Raw genomic sequence first — 21,176 nt, forward strand, 5'->3', positions numbered from 1 at the left:
TGGTGTTCGGTTTCTATAGTTTCCACATCTGCGTGTTGTTCTTTTAAGACTTCTGAAAGCATGCTCCGTACCTCATCCCTCTCAGATTTTGGAAGGCACTTCAGATTCTTAAACCTGGGGTCGCTTAGAAACCTCACATGGGTACCTTCTTCGCGTTTTGTGAAATCTACAGTGAAAGTGTTCTTAAAATGAATATGTGCTGGGTCATCATCCGAGACTGCTATAACATGAAATATATGTCAGAATACAGGTAAAACAGAGCAGGGCACATACAATTCTCCCCCAAGGAGTTCAGTCACAAATATAACTAACACATTATTTTTTTAACAAGCGTTCTCAGCATGGAAGCATGTCCTCTAGAAAGGTGGCTGAAGCATGAGGGGCCATACAATTGTTTAGCATATCTGGCATGTAAATACCTTGAAATGCCAGCTATAAAAGTGCCATGCAAATGCCTGTTCTCACTTTCTGGTGATATTGTAAATAAGAAGAGGGCAGCAGTATCTCCTGCAAATGTAAACAAACTTGTTTGTCTTAGCGATTTGCTGAACAAGAAGTAGGACTGAGTGGACTTGTAGGCTCTGAAGTTTTACATTATTTTTGTTTTTGAGTGCAATTATGTAACAAAAAAATCTACATTTGAAAGTTGCAGTTTCACGACAAAGATTGCACTACAGTACTTGTATGAGGTAAATTGAAAAATACTATTTCTTTTGGTTATCATTTTTACAGTGCAAATATTTGTAAACAAAAATAATATACACTTTGTCAGTTACAACACAGAATACAATATATATGAAAATATAGAAAAACATCCAAAATATTTAATCAATTTCAATTGGTATTCTAATGTTTAACAGTGCAATTAAAACTGCAATTCATTTTTTTTAGTTAATCGCGAGTTAGGGCTGTCAATTAATCATTGTTAATTTTAAGCACTACTTTCATGTGATTCATGGCTTTATTAAGCAAGTGCTTAATTAGGCCAGTTGTACAAAATAAACTACTGGCCTTGTGGGAGAGGACACGTGACCTAATCCATCTTTCAAAATTTCTGTCTACAGTGGTCATTTATTTATTTTTTGATATTTATTGTTATTTATTGCTGTGGTAAGTCGTCTGTTCTACTGACTTCTGAAGGCAGATCAGAATAGATGTAAACACACATACACCCTTCTGGGTACACAGCAAACCACTTTTCTGAAAACAAGTATCTTCTTTGTTTGGGATTATTTTGGGTTATTTCAAAAGGGGCTTGCTTTGCAAAATTTGGACAAAGTATTTATTTAAAATTAGTCCCCACCATCCCTTGTTCTTGCAGATATGAGATTCTTTAAATTTCACACCAGAAAAATTACATTTTGACCAGCTCTAGTTTGAAAAATGTTAGACCAACATTTCAAACTTGAGTGGTCTGACTGTCAGAGGTTCTGTCCATCCATGGCTCAACTGACTTCAGTGGCTCAGTACCTCTGGAAATTAGACCGCTCACTAGTGGCTAATTTTAGGCAATCAGGTTTGAAGTTTAAATCTGTTTTTTGTTTGGTTTTTTTAACTTGATAAAAAACTGCCTTAAACTAAAAGTGAAGACGCATCAGAAGATTTTGCCAGTGCTACAGTTTATACTGAACATCATGGAACACTTGTGAGGGAAAGCTTTTTGGCATTATGAACTCATATTTATTTATTTATTTTCTGTGTTAGCCAAGGCATTAACAACTGAATTCCTTTTCTCTCTCACTTTTTAAAACATGATTTTCCCCCAGGATTAAAGTCTCTCTCAGGTCCTCCACTGCAAGTCTGCAGCAATGTTAAAATTCCTACTCTTCAGCTTAGTTGCTGCCCAACAAAACCACTTTTTAACACATGACAAGGTGCACAGATACACTGAGCTGTCCATTCCATTGCTGTGAGCATGCAGAGTTCTGAAATTGACAAGAATCTGCTCTCTGAAACACTCTGAGAGGAAGATTATTTAATTTTATTTAGATTTAAATAATGAAAAAAGACCCTTATGCAAGGGTAGAGGCGTTCTAACATTAATAACACAGTCAGATCCCAGAAGCGTTAAAGTAATCATTTCAAACAGGAACTTGGCCAGCCCAGCTGCCAACAAAAATCTGCTTTCCATCTCTTCATCGTTCTGGGAAACATATCCTCAGCCCTCTTCAAAAACAATCAGCTTTTCAGCTTCATTTATTAGCTTTTTAGTCTGAAAAACCCACTCCAAAACTCTGTTGCAGTGACTCTCCCTCTGCCCAGAGACAACTGGCCATGGGCTCCTGGTGGAGGGAAGATTACTGCTACATGGGGACTCTAACTGGCAAAAAAAAAAACTGATGAAATTTCTCCATTGAAGCATTTGGATAGGATAGTGTAGAATTATCTGTTCACTTATATAGCATCAGTCACCATGGCATCTAAATACTGTCTTGTGATCCGCTTTCAGATTCTTGTCTGCTTAGAGGGATTGAGCAAGCAGGAAGAATAGAGGATTAGCCCATTGTTTGTAGCTCTGGCCCTCGGGCAGGGGGAAAACAGTGTCTTGGATATGATAGGTTACCCAGCTTGGAACTGGAATTTTAATGCACTTATAGCAGCTGTCTTGAAAGGTAGATGGTATCACAGCAGGCCAAAACAGAAATGCTGGATCTTGGCAACCACAACTCCAGACTTCATTATTTCTTGTGATCTGTGGGTTGATTATTTTGCGTGTGTGTGGGGGTGTGGGGGGAGGAAGGGGGTTCCCTCTTACCATTATAACCTTTTTCTCCTAGGATGAGGATTTTCTGAAAAACACCAAACACAGGGCTTGAAAAACATTACTGGACACCTAGCCAAGAGGCCAATTTAAGAAGGATAAGAAAGATTTAAGAAAGCAGTCCCACCAGCAAGGTGCATTAATCGATGTGCTAGTGAGAAGCCTTGCCCACTGTGCTAACTCCCCACTGACAGAATTGGGAGAATGCTGAGATTTCTCCATGATGTTGACCTTGCTTCTTTTTAATTAAGTATTGGACAAATTTGAACACCTCCCCACATCACTCCAGTTCTTCCCTCCCCTCCCACTCAAGTCTGCTTCAGAGTGGTCTTCACTCCTCCCTCTGTTCGATTTCTCCACCACCCTAACCTTCTGCCAGCCTTTGCTTGAGGGATCCTCCCACCTATATGGTTACAATAAGTCTGCTGCTACTCTTCACATCTGTCCCAAGTATAGTGACATGGAAATTGACATATTTCTTGTCACTTTCATGGATGCCACATGAGCCTTCAAAAGTTGTCCCATTACAGACACACTCAATTCAAAGGCATTTGTCTATAACCTCACTTGGCTTGGCCAACACCATCGGGATTTGCATACATATCCAACTCCCCTTGCTGATAAATATACAGCTCCAACAGTTTTAGTGTCTGAGTCTTGAAAGGATCAAGTTTCAGGCTATCTTGAGGTTTCCAATTCCTTAAATTTCTAAATCTTGCAGCAGTTATTTTCAGCATCAAATCCTGAACGTTTTAATACCTGTATGCAAATAAATGGCTGCTGAACAGTTTTTATTTCCTTTTCTCTGTTTATACTCTATGTCTATCAAATTTCATAGAACATAGTTCACTTCATATTAAGGTTTTATAAACTTTCAAGAGTGGAAAAAATTGAAACTCGTACCACTTTTAGTTAACAAATCTAAAACTAATACCACATACACCTCTATCCCGATATAACGCTGTCTTTGGGAGCCAAAAAATCTTATACGTTATAGGTGAAACCACATTATATTGAACTTGCTTTGATCCACCGGAGTGCATAGCCCTGCCCCTCTGGAGCACTGCTTTACTGGGTTATATTGGGGTAGAGGTGTACCATAAAATGAACTATGGGCTTTTCTTGGCTTGAATAAACTCTTGTACCTTGCAAAAAAGTATCAGTATGCTTCCTTATTCCTATTTGTGGCTAGGAGTACATAGTTACTGTCTGTGACTTGAGTATGCTCTGTTTATGTAGCCTCACTGAGTTTTAAAATGGTGACTTTTAATCTTTCTTTCTAATTAGTTTCCTCATATTTTTTTAATCCCCTTTCCTAATGTTTGGTGCCACCATATCATGTTTATGCTATGATCCATCCCACTGGGATATTGAACTTAATTATATTATGGTTACTAAACTACAGTTACTTCAGATTAAGTTTTAATACATCCATCACAGTATTGTCTAGGGAACAGTTCAAGTAAGATTCACAGCAAATTCTGCCCAAAATGGGATTGACACCTTATGGTCTTCCCTCTTGTTAACTTTGGTGTCAATAGAATGTAGTGGCTGTCCTGTTAATTCTGTGCTTGGGAAGGTCTGAGTACAGAACTCTTTTGTACAGCTTAAATGTGGCAGGGCTTATCCTGATCTGTGGTGGCCAGGAGTTAAACACTCTCAGCTGTATGTGATGGGACATGAAACTGTCCCTGACAATTTAACCCAGGGCACATGGAGTTTTAACTCACTTCATACATGCCCCAGAGATGCTGTTTTCCCACCCGCATTTGGGGGTTTATTGCATGCAACTCTCATTCCCATAATCTTATTCTTAGGACAGCTGAATTCCTAAACCTACAATATACTTAAATACTTAACCTTTGTTATAAGCAACATGTGGTCTGGAACTTGGCAAAGCAAATGTCATATGACTATTTTCTTTTATATCATAACAATGTTTTGATTCTATTTCCATCTAGTTTCCTGCAATCAAATCAAAGGAAATGTAGTTTGATAGTACCTAATGTGCTTTACTTTAGCATTCAAATTACCTAAGGAAATTTCCTGTTGCAGTAGAGTATTTCTAATGGCAAATGTATGACCTTTGTGGAATTGGCTGTAAACAAGTGAAGTTCAGGTTGCTGCAATGTGAAAACTGTTTTCCATATAGATATATATATAACATATGGTGGGAGAGATTAGATGACAAGAGCCAGTTATCCTGCCATGTAGTAACTTTCCATTACTCCATTCCGGTTTGGCCAATGTAGTCCCTACGTAAAAGAATAAATGGACACAAATCAGACGTCAAGAATTATAACATTCAAAAACCAGTTGGAGAACACTTCAGTCTCCCTGGCCACTCGATTACAGACCTAAAAGTCACAATATTACAACAACAAAAAACCTTCAAAAACAGACTCCAACGAGAGACTGCTGAATTGGAATTAATTTGCAAATTGGACACCATTAAATTAGGCTTGAACAAAGACTGAGAGTGGATGGGCCAGTACACAAAGTAAAACTATTTCCCCATGCTTATTCTCCCCCCACCCCCACCCCCGCCCCCGCCAGTTCCTCATATCTCCTTGTCAATTGCTGGAAATGGGCCATTTTCATTACCACTACAAACAGTTTCCCCCCCCCCTCCTGCTGATAAAAGTTCAACTTAACTGATTACTCTTCTTGTAGTGTGTATAGTAACACCCATTGTTTCATGTTCTCTGTGTGTATATATATCTTCCTATTGTATTTTCCACTACATGCATCCGATGAAGTAGGCTGTAGCCCACGAAAGCTTATGCTCAAATAAATTAGTTAGTCTCTAAGATGCCACAAGTACTCCTGTTCTTTTTGTGGATACAGACTAACACGGCTGCTACTCTGAAACTCTGTAAAATGTAATTGATATCATGACATTGTCCACAGTGTGAATCAAGGAAGGTACCATATTTTTGTCTTTAGCTGTTAAATGTAGTCTTTCTTATTGTGGTTCTACTTACATTTCTTAGTATCTAGGTTTTTAGAATTATACTATTTATGAGAACTGGAAAGGGGGAAGAAAGACTTTTTTTATTTCTCCTTTGAAAAAAAACTTATTTTCAAGTCTCTAGGAAAATACATTTAATATGGCTGAGAGTCACATGCATTTGAGTTGATGACTGTATTGGAAATAATGCTCTTTCTAGTTACATTTTATAAACACTCTACCCAATCATTTGGAACACATCTATGGTTCCTAAAGAAGTTTGCTAACCAACTAAAAACAAACATTAACCAGAGCCAAAGGGTCTGAATAAAACACTGTTGTTTGTTGTTTTTCCTTTCTAGAAATCTGAAGCAGGAGATTATTTCAAGGGAAAATATTTCATGTTTGTGAACAGAAATTATAATAACAGCAACAGAAAAATAGCTGAGACTGGGAAAACACAGAGATATTTGGAGATATCCCCCCACCCCCCTTGTGTTATTCCCCATCCCAGAAATATTAGCATTAATTAAATGAGGAAAAAAGATATGATTCAGGTGGAAGTAAAACTACAAATTATATTTAAAAATTTTAATGGGTAGCAGGGATCGACAGACATAAAAGGAAATAAGGGGAAAAATGGAATAAGCATGAAGGAAAGCTGTAAAAGGTTTGAGAGAAAACAGAGAGAGGCTCAGTACCTCTAGCTGGAGTAATAGTTACCCAGAAAAAAATAATGTGCTTCTGAGAAATGAAGTAATGTTGTAAGATGGTGGTGGTTGATGTTTAAAGACTGTTAATGTTTCCTTGATCTTAAGAAAAGTAATAATCCAAGTTCTCTTTGTTTGGGAGGGAACTGTGTTCACTACTTGAATATTTTAATATAACCTAATTCAAATGGAGTTTATTTAGCCACATCCGAGGTTTCCTTGGCCATCATCTGCTATCTAAGTGATATAAACTTGTTCACAGAGTCATACTAGAAACAAAACTTATATTTCAAGCAAAGGTGGTAATGTTTTTTGGCCACTGTCAATGGGGTAGAAAAACATGAGTAAAGTTTTCAAAAGCTCATAAGACTCATTGTCAAAAGTGACCAGCACTTAGGCGTCTGTCATCTAGATATTTTTTGAAAATTTCACCCCATGTCTGCATAATGCAAACAACTAGTTATAATAACTCTGCTTTAAACCACAATCGCATTTAAATGTTGTTTAAATAGGTTTGTTAATAGGCATGGTCTGGCCAGGATGGCTATTATAAATTATATGTAGTGCAGTAAGGCCTTCAGGCAGGGATCACTGCGCCATTATTCTAGCCACTGTACCCACGTGTGCGTGCACGCACACTCTCCCTCTCGGCAGACAGCCCCTGCCCCAAAGAGCATGATGAACCCAAACCATGTTGTAACCATTTAGGCCACAACCATATTTACACTATGCTTGAGTACAGTGATTAAATGAAGTTGTTTGCCGTGTGTAGATGGGATTAAAGAGCAGCCTGGAATGAAATCCATTAAGGGAGGTGGGAACTAGGGGATCTGAAATAGAATAGGTCCAAGATTCACAGATGAGGAAGTTGTGGCAAAGTATAGCCTGTTAGAAACACTTCCAGCTTCATTTGGAAATCCACTGTTGGTTAATGCAGGTGCTCCTAATAGGAAATACTACACAATGAGTGGCACATTCTGTACTAGCTGTAACTTCTGGATGGTCTCCATGTGTAAACCCAGGTAGAGCACACTAGGCATCCACTTTGATGTGACAAAGGCAAGTGTGAAGATGGCATAAGTCCTGCACTTCTAAGGGCCCAGTCCCCTCCTCCATCTTACCTGACACCCCTCCTCCCATGCACACACACGCACTGCTGATCTGTTAGCAAAAGCATCACCCCCAATTCCTTGTTATGCTTCCATTTCACACTGGTGCTAGATGGCCGCTGCACATATAGAATTCCCTAAATACCTTACCATCATCACTCCCAATTTGGGATGTTGAGCTTCAGCACACTTCTTGTTTCTGAGGGAGTGAGTTATTTGATCTCCTGAAGCTTCAAAAAAGTGAGATGGCGGCTGGAGGTCACCACAGCTGAAATGGAGATCATGAGGCAACTACAGAAAAATAAATTGCAAACCTCTTTATTAGAGCAACAGCCAATACAGTTAATAGGAGGCTGGGATGCTCTCTCCATGGGAATTATACCATTCCAGGATAGAACAAGATGGTGATATCGTCAACATTTTTATAAGGAGTATTGTCAGCATGGGCAAGACTGGTTTTGTGGGATTAGATTAGGAGTAATTGTACATTGAGATTTTATGTCATGTGATGGTGGGTGTTGCTACAAAAGTGATGGTTACTGTGTCTTAGGATATGTCTACGTTACAGCTACTACAGTGGCACAGCTGCGGTGCTGCAATGCTGTAGTGCAGGGGTCGGCAATGTTTGGCACGTGGCTCGCCAGGGTAAGCACACTGGCGGGCTGGGCCAGTTTATTTACCTGCCGACGCGGCAGGTTCGGCCCATCGGGGCCCCCAGTAGCCGTGGTTCACTGTCCCAGGCTAATGGGGGTGGCGGGAAGCGGCGCGGGCGAGGGATGTGCTGGCCACGGCTTCCCGCCGCCCCCATTGGCCCGGGACGGCGAAACGTGGCTAGTGGGGGCCGCAATCGGCCGAACCTGCTGCGTCGGCAGGTAAATAAACTGGCCCGGTCCGCCAGGGTGCTTACCCTGGCGAGCCGCATGCCAAACGTTGCCGACCCCTGCTGTAGTGTAAACACTTCTTATGTCGACAGGTTTTCTCCATCAATGTAGTTAATCCACCTCTCTGAGAGGTGATAACTAGGTTGACAGAAGAATCCCTCCCTTGACCTAGCTGTGTCTACACCAGGGGTTAGGACAACCTAACTCTGTCACCCAGAAGGTGAAATTTTTCATAGCCCTGAGCATCAAAGCTAGGTTGATCTAATTTTCAAGTGTAGACCAGGCCTTTGTGGCTGACCTATTAGAGTTGCAGATAGAATAGGAGAGGTCCAAGAAGGAAAGGTATGTATGAGAAAATGGAGATGCTCACTGTTGAGATGTGGGGAGGGAAAAGATGAGAACCCTTTATTCAGGTAACTTTTAACACCCATGCACTAACAGGTATAATCCAGGACTAGAAGTGTGTGGTACAGGGGCAGCTGTGATTACAGCAGAGGGAATACACTTGAAGATTAATTCAAGTTCTCCACCTGTGCCATATTGAAAATAGCAGATTTTGAAGGCAAATGTGCAGATGCATGTTTAAAAGCTTATTCTTGCCCTGGTTATATAATAAAACCAAGCTCTTCTGTCACACTTCTCATCAGTAGCTCTCTGAGCTGTTTACAAATGAGGTCAGTATCATTATCCCCATTTTACAAGATGGGGAAACTACAGGACAGGGAGTTAAAGTGACTTACCCAAGTCACCCAGTTGGCTGGTAGCTAAGCCAGGAATAGAGCCCAGGTCTCCCAAGTCCCAATCATGTCCTCTCACCAAAGAGCCCCTTTTAACATGTGGAGGTTTATAACTAAGCCTGGGAGCGCTGTCCTCTAAAATTGGCTGAAGCAAGTGTGCAATGGAAATATCTGTTGGCTGAATTGGTTTTTTTGTTTTTCCCTCTTGCAGATCATAAAGCATATGGAATCTCTGTCAAAACGGACAATCAGCATGTTACAGCAAAGGAGTTTCAGGGTACAGTATGTGCATGGGCATCACGGCATTATATATAATATATATAACACAAGAAACTGTTTAAAGAACATTATTAAGGTTGCAAAGTCAAGCACTCAAAAGTGAGGAAATGCCAGAATTAAGGTTATGTGTTCAATCTTAATTCAGCCCCATTGTGTGTATGCATTATGATACAGTGTTTAATTACATGATCCCATAGTATTCTGCCCAGAACCCCTGCCAGCTTCTGTGCACAGGATGAAGAGTGCTCAATTAATGAGCAGCTTGCTCCTTGTTGCCCTATGTGGCCCTATGCCTTATTGACTATTCATTGTTCAAACCCTGCTCTGAAGACATAATTATAAATTTCTTCATGGTCTGTTCAGCGGCACTCATCCACTAATTTTAGGGGCCCAAATTGAGACATATAGGACCTGATTTTTCAGAATATTTAGTATTATATAGAACTGTATATGTTCAAAGTGCAACTCCTCTTGACTTGCAGTTGTCGGTGCTCAGCACTTCTGCAAATGAGTCCCCAGGGTCTCAAGTCTAGCACCCAGAAAATGAGGAACAGGCAGTTGGTGACCATCTATGAAAAGTTTGGCTTAAGTGACTAGTCCAACATCACACAAATTGTGGCAGAGGCAGGGATAGAATCCAGTTCTCCTGGGCAGCATTCAACTGTTTTAACCATGAGACCTTTCCTTCTGTTCCTGCAGTCCCCTGCATCATCCACAACAAACCTTCCAACATCTGCTACAAATGAGGCTTCCTTCAGTACACGTAATTGATTCATCCCCAGAGCAGGTCCATTCTGTGGACTGAATGAATCAGGGGTCCTTTGGAAAAAAGTCATCCTTTAATTTATATGCATAAACGGGGGTCAAATTAAGGCACCTTACTTGTGTCATTTCCTAACATTTGAGTGCTTGACTTCGCAACCTAAATGTTCTTTTAACATAGTTTGGTTTGGCTTTCTAATGTCCTAGGTCTTAAAAAAAAAAAAAAAATCCCAGTAAGGTCAGGTTAGTGGGTGACACTTACATTGGTATGTAGTTCCATGTGTTTGGGGTTTATGTTGGTCTTAATTCCATATGTTGAGTTTATTTTGTTTTTTTATTTGTTGCATAAACTATCCCAGCTGCCCTTCTGCCTACCGATTCCTTGTTTGCAAGTGTCCTGTAGGATTCATGGCAGAACTGGATCTTCTGGAGGGACTTGAATAAGAGGGCAATGGTCTGCTGCAGTAGCTTGGGAAGGTGACCCATGTGTAGGGAGTCACATAAAGCATAAAGACAGCTAGGGGAGAATCGGAAGAACAGGGCAACAAGACCAGCATCATTTGACAGAGTGGAGGGAGCAAAGGAGTGGCGGGGGAGGGAGAGACAAGATTTGGTAATAGGGAAGTGCAGCATTTTATAGGGACTTGAAGGTGGCGACAAGAAATGTGAATTTAGTGAAGAGGGAGGCACCAGTGAAGCACTCAAAGGGATTGGTGATGTGTACAGATTGGCCAGTTCAGAAGGTGATCCTAGTAGCTGAATTTTGTATTTTTCTGGAAGGGGGTGACATAGGTGTAGGCAAATAAATAAATATGTTGATGGAAATGCCATAATGTCAGAAGTGGTCCCTCTGAGGCAGGGTTGAAATATATCAGTGGGGAAAAGCTTGTACTGTCTCTGCAGACTCATTCTGTAGATGAAAAGGACTTTGATCTCTAGGGTTGTCAGCCTGGCACCTCTCACAAACAATGTCACTTCTTAAAAAATGAACACAGAAAAATATTAAATAAGATTTCAGAGATCAGAAAGGATGAGAGAATGGGAACAGTTGGCTACCATGGCTATTGGGCCTTTTTTATGAAGGCTTGGCTGATTTTTGCCTCATTGTATGGCTCACCCCCTACTCTTCTTTCCTGCAGTGCACATGCTGGAGGAGGACTTGTTTGTTAATACTTAGCATAGGCAGTTTCTGATCACACCCATACTCTTACCTAACAGCAAAGCAGGAACACTAGAGCCCACTCATATGTCTACTATGTGCAGCTGATTTGAACTGCGCTCCGGAGGACCAGGCCAGGAAGGAAGCTATGGCAGCAATTCAGTGGGGTAGAGATGTATGCACACTGGGCATAGGCACACTACTCCCTCACCACTGTTCACAGCTGGTGAGTTGCTCCAGTGACTGGTAACTCTTAGATTTCCTCTTTTTGCTTCATTTTCAACCTCTTTTTCCTGTCCCATGTGTCTATTTTCCACCTGCTCTGTCCCTGGGTTGTGTCTGTATCCCATCTCTTAGCACATTCCGTCTAATTCCTATCTCTCTATCCCTTTCCTCTCTGCTCTCCTGACTTTGTTTGGGTGGTTTTATCTTGTGCTTACAATGGAGAGCCAAGGAACCATAATTTGGCATCCTCTGCTGTACTCCTACTCAGCAGCATTTCCCTTAGCTGCATCAGTGCCAGAATAAAATGGAAACTGAGAAGTGTGCCAGCTTTATCAAGCTGCATCCTGTGGAAAGGAGCTACTCTGGAAGGGTACACAGTGCTACTGTGAAGGCATCTATAATACTAACTGTGAATTTCATAAGATCCTTCCACCTGCAAGATTTAAATGCATGGCAAAAAGCATGCAGGGGCTCAGCTCCCTTCCCTTCTATCTCCAAGACCCGCATCAGTGTTTGATCACTATGCCCTGGTCTACACTACGAGTTTAGGTCGAATGTAGCAGTGTTAGATCGATTTAACCCTGAACCCGTCTACACAATGAAGCCATTTTTGTCGACTTAAAGGGCTCTTAAAGTCGATTTATGTACTGCTCCCTGACGAGGGGATTAGCGCTGAAATCTACCCTGCTGGGTCAAATTTGAGGTAGTGTGGATGCAATTCAACAGTATTGGCCTCCGGGAGCTATCCCAGAGTGCGCCATTGTGACCTCTCTGGACAGCACTCAGATGCACTGTCCAGGTAGACAGGAAAAGCCCCGCGAACTTTTGAATTTCATTTCCTGTTTGGCCAGCGTGGTGAGCTGATCAGCACAGGTGACCATGGAGTCCCAGAATCGCAAAAGAGCTCCAGCATGGACCGAACGGGAGATACTGCATCTGATCGCTGTATGGGGAGACGAATCCATGCTATCCAAACTCTGTTCCAAAAGATGAAATGCCGGAATATTTGAAAAAAATCTCCAAGGGCATGAAGGACAGAAGTTATAACAGGGACCCGCAGCAGTGCCGTGTGAAACTTAAGGAGCTCAGGCAAGCCTACAAAGAACCAGAGAGGCAAACGGCCGCTCCGGGTCAGAGCCCCAGACATGCTGCATCTATGATGAGCTGCATGCCATTCTAGGGGGTGCCCCTACAACTACCCCACCCCTGTGCTTCCCTCCTCTCCCACCCCTCCTGGACTACCTTGGCAGTTATCCCCCCATTTGTGCGACAAATTAATAAAGAATGCATGAATTTGAAACAACAATAACTTTATTGCCTCTGCAAGCGGAGATCAAAGGGGGGAGGGGAGGGTGGTTGGCTTACAGGGAAGTAGAGTGAACCAAGGGAGCGGGTTTTCATCAAGGAGAAACAAACAGAACTGTCACACCATAGCCTGGCCAGTCATAAAACTGGTTTTCAAAGCTTCTCTGATGCACAGCACGCCCTGCTGTTCTCTTCTAACTGCCCTGGTGTCTGGCTGTGTGTAATCAGCGGCCAGGTGGTTTTCCTCAACCTCCCACCCCACCATAAACGTCTCCTCCTTACTCTCACAGATATTGTGGAGCGCACAGCATAACGATGGCAATATTGGTTTCGCTGAGGTCTAACCGAGTCAGTAAACTGCACCAGCGAGCTTTTAAATGTCCAAAGGCACATTCTACCACCATTCTGCACTTGCTCAGTCTATAGTTGAACTGCTCCTTACTACTGTCCAGGCTTCATGAGCCATGGGAGCAAGGGGTAGGCTGGGGTAGGTGCGACCGCGCGGTGCTGCCAACTGGGAGAGCAGCCTGAGGCAGAAGCCTCCAGCTGGCATGATATCCCAGGCAGGACTGACTCTCCATTAGACAAAACTTAAAGAAGAGAATGACCTGGAGTCATTCCCATTTTTGTCCAGGCGCCCACAACCGACCTCACTGAGGCCAGCCAGGCGCCCCCATGTCTGCCCAGGCGCCCCCGACCAACCTAACTGAGGTCAGCCAGGAGCACCCATGGGATGATGACGAAGGTGAGCAGTCGTATTGTACCATCTGCCGTCGGCAAGGCAAGGAGTTGCTGCTGTGTAGCACTGCAGTACCGTGTCTGTCAGCAGCACCCAGGAGACATACAGTGACAGTGAGCTGAGCGGGCTCCATGCTTGCTGTGGTATGTCATCTGCACGGGTAACCCAGGAAAAAAGGCGAGAAACGATTTTTTGCCGTTGCTTTCATGGAGGGAGGGAGGCCTGACGACATGTACCCAGAACCACCCACGACAATGTTTTTGCCCCATCAGGCATTGGGAGATCAACCCAAAATGCCAATGGGCGGCGGAGACTGTGGGAACTGTGGGATAGCTACCACAGTGCAACGCTCCGAAAGTCAATGCTAGCCTCAGTACTGTGGACGCACACCGCCGACTTAATGCGCTTAGTGGGGACACACACAATCTTAAAAAATCGACTTCTATTAAATCCACCTAATTTCGTAGTGTAGACATACCCTAAGAATGTATGGCTTTGCATTTGTGTTGTATTAATAAAGTCATGGATGTGGAAAGCAATGGATATTTCAGTACATGCCCAAATGTTTCAGGCTGAGAATAAGGAATATGAAGAAATTTATTTCCAAATCTAACTCTATATCAGTCATGTATTACCAAATTTGAAATAAGTTTATCTTGGTAATTTAAATTTAATTACCATTTCTAAATGTAGGTGAATGGATTTTCCTACCTTCCACTTAGCAGTGAAACACCACCAAAACATATTTTAGTGACTTTTCCTTCATCTAATAAGTTGCATACTAGTAATCAGTTTTCCATTCACCCTTCTTTGTGCTTACCCAACCTTGTTTTTCCCCTAGACCATTCATTTTTGTCCCCCAATTCTCTCAGCTTCCCACCCATTGCCTTTCCTTTCTCTTCCCTAGAATTCTGTGTTCTTAGTTCAGCCTCTCCTTAAAAATACCTTAAATAGAATTCTTCTACCTCTCCACCTCTGATGCTGTCTCCTCAATTCTGCCTGTCCCTCTCCTCCCCCTTTGTCCAGTCTTTCTCCTCACTGCCTCCCACTCCATTTAGTCTCCCCTCTCCTCACGCTATATAACAGAGCCTCTCTTCCTGGTTTATTTGGGCATAAGCTTTCATGGGTACCCATGAAAGCTTATGCACAAATAAATCTGTTAGGCTTTAAGGTGCCACCGGTCTCCTTGTTGTTTTTGTGGCTACAGACTAACACGGCTACCCCCTGATACTCTCTTCCTGGTGACTCTTCTCCCCTGTTGCTGAGTGCAATGAAGCTAGAGAACTAAGGTTGAGGAGACCTGCACCACACTTTCTCCCCTCCATATAACCCTTCCCAACCCAGCAGGAGAGGAGGAGGATAAGGAAGTGCTTATATCGTGTGAACTAAGCACTGGGCTTCCTCTGTTCTCTCCCTCCTCACAGGCAAGAGTCAGAGTGACCTCGACATTGCTCCTCTGCATTTTCTCCTTCCCTCTCCCATCTCTGAAATGACAACGTCTGGGCAGTAGAGAGAGAGAGTCGATGGAAGTCTCATCCCCAGAGTGTAGGTGAATTATAGGCTTGCAACACTGAAACTCAGCTGCCTTCACTTTAGTTAGATGCAAATAAAGTTAGGCACTCTTGGGCTCAGCCAGCAATCTCAAAGGCCAGCAGTGAAAGACCAGAGCGTAGGTGGGAATTGACTAATGTTTTTCATTGTTAGAAAGGCAACAAAAGGGAAAGGAAACTTCAATAAATCTTAAAGTACAGGAAGGCCACCGCCTATCCCACTCCACCTGCAGTCAGGAACTTCTGACTTCCTCAGCTAAGTACAGAACACACATTTTGTAAAGCATTGTGTATTTGTCTTTGGAACAGGATACCCTCCTGTCACTGGATTTTTCTTTAAAGTTGGGTTGCTTCTTTAATGTCTTGTCTCGTTTTGTGTGTGATCTTATTGCTCATGACAAATGCCAGACTGGTAGCGTTGGAGCTCTGAAGCCTCAGCCCTGGTCTGGAAGGACAAATAGTAGGGGTGAATAAGTAACTCTGTCTCCATCATTTACTCAGTCCTTTGTTTCCTCGGCTGAGATTGGTAACGAGTGCAAATTAAAACAGGCTGTTGTGTATGCTTTTGAGATGTGGACACTTGTCCACTGGAAATTGGATACACCCCATCAAAGATGTAAAAGTCTTTGGTCCCTATTAATATGACCTGTAAATGAAGGGCTCAGCGTATAGGTGAAAGGTTCTATATTGCATTGCCAACCTCCTAAGCCATCTGTTCTACCCCTTCCCCTTGAAAAAGAAAATAAAGATCGAGGCTTTCCACTGGAGATTATAAACTATAGAGAGACTGGAGGTAGTCAAAGATTTTTCATAATAATACTAGTGTTCTTTTCCTCCTTAGGCCAATCTGTACTAGAAAAGGTATGCCAATAGAGCTGTACCAGCAAACCCACCTAGTAGACACACACTTTCTACTGCCAAAAATGTCCTTTTGCCTGTATAACTTATACCAGTTCTCTTTAAAGCTCTACTGACTTTACATTCTCTCTCTAAATTCTGTTCTCCATTACACTTGTTTATATTTGGAGTAAATACAATAAAGTCAATTTTAAGAGCAGGATTTGATGGTCACTGAAGGCTGAAGCCCTTTAATAGGAAGAATATTATGATCAGTACTTGTAATTATACCAAGCATGGAGCTAAAACACTGATTATCTGTTTTGTTTTCCCTAGAGGCTATGCTTAGCTGTAAGTACTCAGCTGGAAAGGGTATTATTCCAAGAGTAGAATGGAAGAAACTCTCATCCCGTGATGTCTCATTTGTGTACTACAAAGGTGACTTAGTAGGTAAGAAGCTGCAAACTTGTAGACTGATGGATTAAAATGAAATTGCTAAAATGCAGTTTGGTTTCCTTTCTGAAGAGAATAACAATGACAAAAGGATTTCCCAGAATTGGTTTTTGAAGAGCATATTCTTGAATGGCTTTCCATGCTAATATCTATTCTATCTTTGATGGTATTAAATATTTTAACTTGGAGATGTAGATGAGTCTTTTGTACTATTCCGTTTAGATTTAAAAAAATGGCATTGCAGGTTCCCTGAATCTTTCTATAACCTGAGCGCATTTAAATAAAATTCTGTCCTTATTGAAAACTTTATGATCCAAAGAACAAGCTTCTGAAAGATCCTTTAAAATAAAGCTGAAGATTTGAACATAAATGTCATAGTAATGTATACAGTGTTACAGCATATTTTAAATACACCCCCATTCTTTTTCGGTCTAGAACATAAGAATAAGTGTTCTTTCTTAAAATGACTTATTTCAGCTTTACATTTTGAGTGAAAAGTGCATCTCCGTGGTACCGTATATGTCAGCTATTTTTATGGTACCCTTGTTCAAAAAGCGGTAGCTATTTTTTTTTCTCTTTTCAATGGGAAGTTAGTTTTGCCCTCATAACACACACACGCCCATATCTCAAATGTCTGAAAGAATTTTGTTCCAACTTAAAAAAAAAATCACCTTTAACCAGAGACCAAGTATGGAAAAAATCATCCCACAAGGTGAAAGGTATGTGATAACGGAACTATAATGGAGTCTGGATTTTTGAAAGCTTAACTAGAGAGCTTTTGGCCAACATTCTCTATCTATAATAAATGTCACTTTTAAGTTTCTTAGATGATGCAGATTTCACCAAACCACCCAAGAGCATTGGGGAAATGCATGTACTGCCAAATTCAAGATGGGTCTTGGGATTCCAACTCTATAGGCTGTTGGAAACTGGCTGTGTTTCATAAGTGATGCCTTTGGTTTGTGAACAAAGGGTGTAGAGTTTGGGCTTAAAGTATTGCCTTGTTGCCCCTAAATTTATTTGTAGAGTGGAAGTGATAGTATCTTTGGAGAAAAGTGCTCATATTTATTGTCCTTCAGTGGAAAATTAGGCACAAAAATTATCAAGATTGAAGAAGTGAGCAATGACTGATGACTAGATGCATTGTGTGGTTTCAAGATGAGCCAATGATGCACAGTGATATTTTATTTTTATAACAGGCTTGATCTGCAAGGAATACTTTTCTAACTGTCATATTCTCTTTTAAAGGTGATCTGAAAGGCCGAGCAGAGATGATAGATTCAAGCATACGAATTAGAAATGTGACCAGAAAAGATTCTGCGAGATACCGTTGTGAAGTTAGTGCGCCGACTGAACGGGGACAAAATCTGGCAGAGACTATTATTACTCTCACAGTGTTGGGTAGAAACCTAACTTTGACTATGGGTTTTTGTTGAGGTCAATCCTAAGGGCAGGAGGGTAGGGGGAATTCAGTGTGGATATTTTTCCTCATGCACTCTTTTGTGCATGAGGAAAAATATGACAAAGTGTACGTTCTTTTCTGGCTTCTCTTTAATGTTTTCACAAACCACATTTACCTTCTTTTGACCATCTCTAACAAATAATTAATAATAGGGAATAAATCTACCCTTACAGAATCTTTTCTGAAAGTTTTTGGCCTGTATATTAAGGCTGGGATTTTCAAATGGGCCTAAGGGAGTTGGGCACCCAGCTCTCATTGACTTTCAGTGAAAGGGGGTACCTAACTCTTAGGCCCCATTGAATTTCCCAACACCAAAGCAACTATGACAGCTTAAAGTGCATTGATAATAATTCATAGAAATAAATCCAAAACACACAACTGTGAAGAGGCCAGTACTAGCTCCAAATTCTGATTAGGTTACAAGTAAAACTCAGAGGTCTTCTCCTTGTCCACTTTATAAAATTGCACATAGAAATTCCGGCCTCTCTTCTGGAGAAACCCATGTCTGGGCTGGCAGAAATGTTATCTGGATTGAGGCACACTGGCACACCTGTATGTGGAAAAGGCTTCACTGGATCTTTTTCAGCAACTGCCAGTATGAAGACTAGCTGAAGTTCCTAATAAGCCTTCTATTCATAAGTGCTGGAACTGTGTTGAAGTGGTTTCCGTTATATACTACTCCTGGGGGAATTCTGCGCCAAAAAATTAAAAATTCTGCAACAAAAAAGTCTGCATACGATATTTTGAAATTCTGCAAAATTCTGCGTATTTTATTTGTCAAAATAACACAATATGATCACACCCGTTTCAATTATTTTTGGTTATTTATTTCAAAATACCTGTCAGCAAGTATGTCTGTAACAATGCAGACAATAAAAAAGATTCAGGGAATGTTTTTTGACAAATAGATTCCTTATCAGCATATCAATGCAGAACACAAAGCAAAGTGGGTATTTTGTTCATTTTTTTTTTTAAAAGCCACAGTTCAGTGATTCTTGGCCTTTGGTGGTGACTCAGCAAATGTTTGAAATATCATACTGTGACTAGAGCTGTTCAAAAAATTTGAATGAAAAAGTTTTTCCACCAAAAATTACTTCTCAAACTACAGGGATTTTTTTTCCTGTGAAAACATGTCATTTAAAACTTTTTTGAAACAAAAGGAAATTATTTTCTTTTCTTTCCTTTTCCCCCTCTTCACTAGTTCAGGGGAAAAAAGGGGAGGGGAAAGAGGGAGTTGAGGGGAAGAAGCTCAAAATGGGGGGGGGGGAGAATTGTTTCAAATAAGTGGAAACAACCAGAACAAAATATTTCAACCAAAAAAAGAAATTCCATGGAAAGTTTTGCCTGACTCAACATCCCCTTGAGTCCATGGAACTAAGTGCTGTGCTGGCAGGATGGAGGTGGGGAGGGAGGGTTGAGAAGTTGATCTTGGATTGGATGGTAGTGAGAGGGAGCAGAGCAAGGGAGAGGCAGCAGCAGGTTGAAGGGGCTGGGAGCAAGGTGCTCCTTCCCTTTCCAGGGTCCTAGCAACCCAGGGATTTTTCTGTGTTCTCATTTAGTGGGGTATGACCCACTGGTCACCCCTGTTGATCTCTTTCTTGGCCATGCCCCACCAGTCTATATTGTTAATTAATACATCGTGGGGTTCTTTGGATTGTTTCTGATGCCTAAGCAAATGTTGAAATAGAAATGTGAATGTTATTTAAAACACTTAAACTGCCAAATAACAAATATGTTTTCATTGTTCAGTGGCCTCGGCAGCTCCATCGTGTGAAGTGCCCAGCTCAGCGATGAGTGGAACAGTAGTACAACTGAGTTGTAAAGAAAATGAAGGGTCTCCTGCTTCTGAGTACAAGTGGTATAGGAATGGTGTTGCTTTACTGGAAAATACAGGAACAGGCAGTGCTAAAATAGGAAACATTTCTTACACCATGAATAAAAAGACTGGAACATTGGTAAGATCATCTTATCCAACTCCTTTCTTTTGACTTTTGAGTCTGAAAGAAAACTAAATGTATTATTCATGTTACACTATGACCAAGGATCAGGGCCCCATTGTGCTAGGCATTGTGCAGATGAGAAACCAACAAAAGAAAGTCCATGCCCCAGAGAGCTCACAACCTACATGTCAGACAGGATACAACAAGTGGATGAAATACACAAACTGGGTGGGAGTGGAGTGAAAGGAGGAGGTAAAATAATTTAGCAGAGTTTTGCGAAATAAACAGATGTTACAGCTTGCCACGTGTGTAACCAGTGCCAGATCAGGCATCACAGTACTAAGTATTTTAAGGAGGGATTTAAAAGAGGATAAAGTGAGCATCTTTACAAACTTCCATGGGGAGTTATTCCCAAGCATAGAGGGCAACATCAGAGAAACAGATGTTTAGGAAATGTAAAAGTAACTTTCCAGATATACTTAGAAGGCCCAATCCTGCACCAGTAAAAACTGGGAGCAGGAACCAGGCCCCAAATCAGCATAGGCATCTTTTCCAGAACTATACACCTCTTTTGAAGAGACTTCCATGCTTTTCGATTATTATTAATGATAAATTTTAGTCCAAGACTTTCCAAAGTGACTAGTAATTTTGGGCACCTCACTTTTATGAACGATCAAAGTCAGATACCTTTGAGGAGTCTGATTTTTCAGAAGGTGAATGATCAGTGCACTCTTAAAATCCCACCCCTTTAAGGTGTGTCAAATTGAGCACCCAAAATCACTAGTCACCTCTGAAAATCTTGGCCTTGATCCGTAGTTGTGGCTCTGAGAGCGAGCCTAATTTCAAAGCCCACTGAAGTCAATGGAAAGACACCCATTGAGTCTGATGAGTTTTGGAAAGTCCCCACCTCTCCCTTTCTTGTTGTTTATGTGAAATAGTCATCCGTTTCATCATACTTCATTTTGTAAAAAAAGAAAAAATAACCCATAGTTCAAAGAACTAATTGTCTAAATGGTATCAGTGCAGTGTCCCTCATCCACCAACCTCCTAACTTTAAATCACATGGTGATAGTATTTGATAACTAGAGCTGGTTGTGGATTTTCTAACAGAAATGCAGTTTCCACAAAATTGAAATTTTCCACAGGGAAATTTTGAGTTTGCTTTTCAAATTTTTTCAATTCAATTTTCCACCATGAAAATCAAAATAAAATATTTAATTTGGGGTCAAATTCAGTGAAACAAAATGAAACATTTCAGTTTCAGAAATGTTGAAATGTTTTTGTTTTGATTAAAAAAATGTTGAAACAAAATGTTTC

At 41.2% G+C, this 21,176-nt stretch overlaps 1 protein-coding gene across 3 annotated transcripts in view; it reads left to right on the top strand.

Annotated features, from left to right (window-relative positions):
- The window catches only part of JAM2 (junctional adhesion molecule 2), a 53,703-nt gene that overhangs the window by 23,461 nt on the left and 9,066 nt on the right, over window positions 1–21,176 (top strand). For all 3 annotated transcript variants that reach the window (XM_054047561.1, XM_054047553.1, XM_054047569.1), the window contains exons 2-5: window positions 9,360–9,425; window positions 16,341–16,454; window positions 17,706–17,858; window positions 19,669–19,874. In XM_054047561.1, coding sequence (XP_053903536.1) covers window positions 9,360–9,425; window positions 16,341–16,454; window positions 17,706–17,858; window positions 19,669–19,874 — 539 coding nt within the window. The remainder of the gene's footprint in view (window positions 1–9,359; window positions 9,426–16,340; window positions 16,455–17,705; window positions 17,859–19,668; window positions 19,875–21,176) is intronic.

This window comes from Malaclemys terrapin, chromosome 1 (genome assembly GCF_027887155.1).
Source record: "Malaclemys terrapin pileata isolate rMalTer1 chromosome 1, rMalTer1.hap1, whole genome shotgun sequence".
In the NCBI taxonomy this organism is placed as follows: Eukaryota; Metazoa; Chordata; order Testudines; family Emydidae; genus Malaclemys; species Malaclemys terrapin.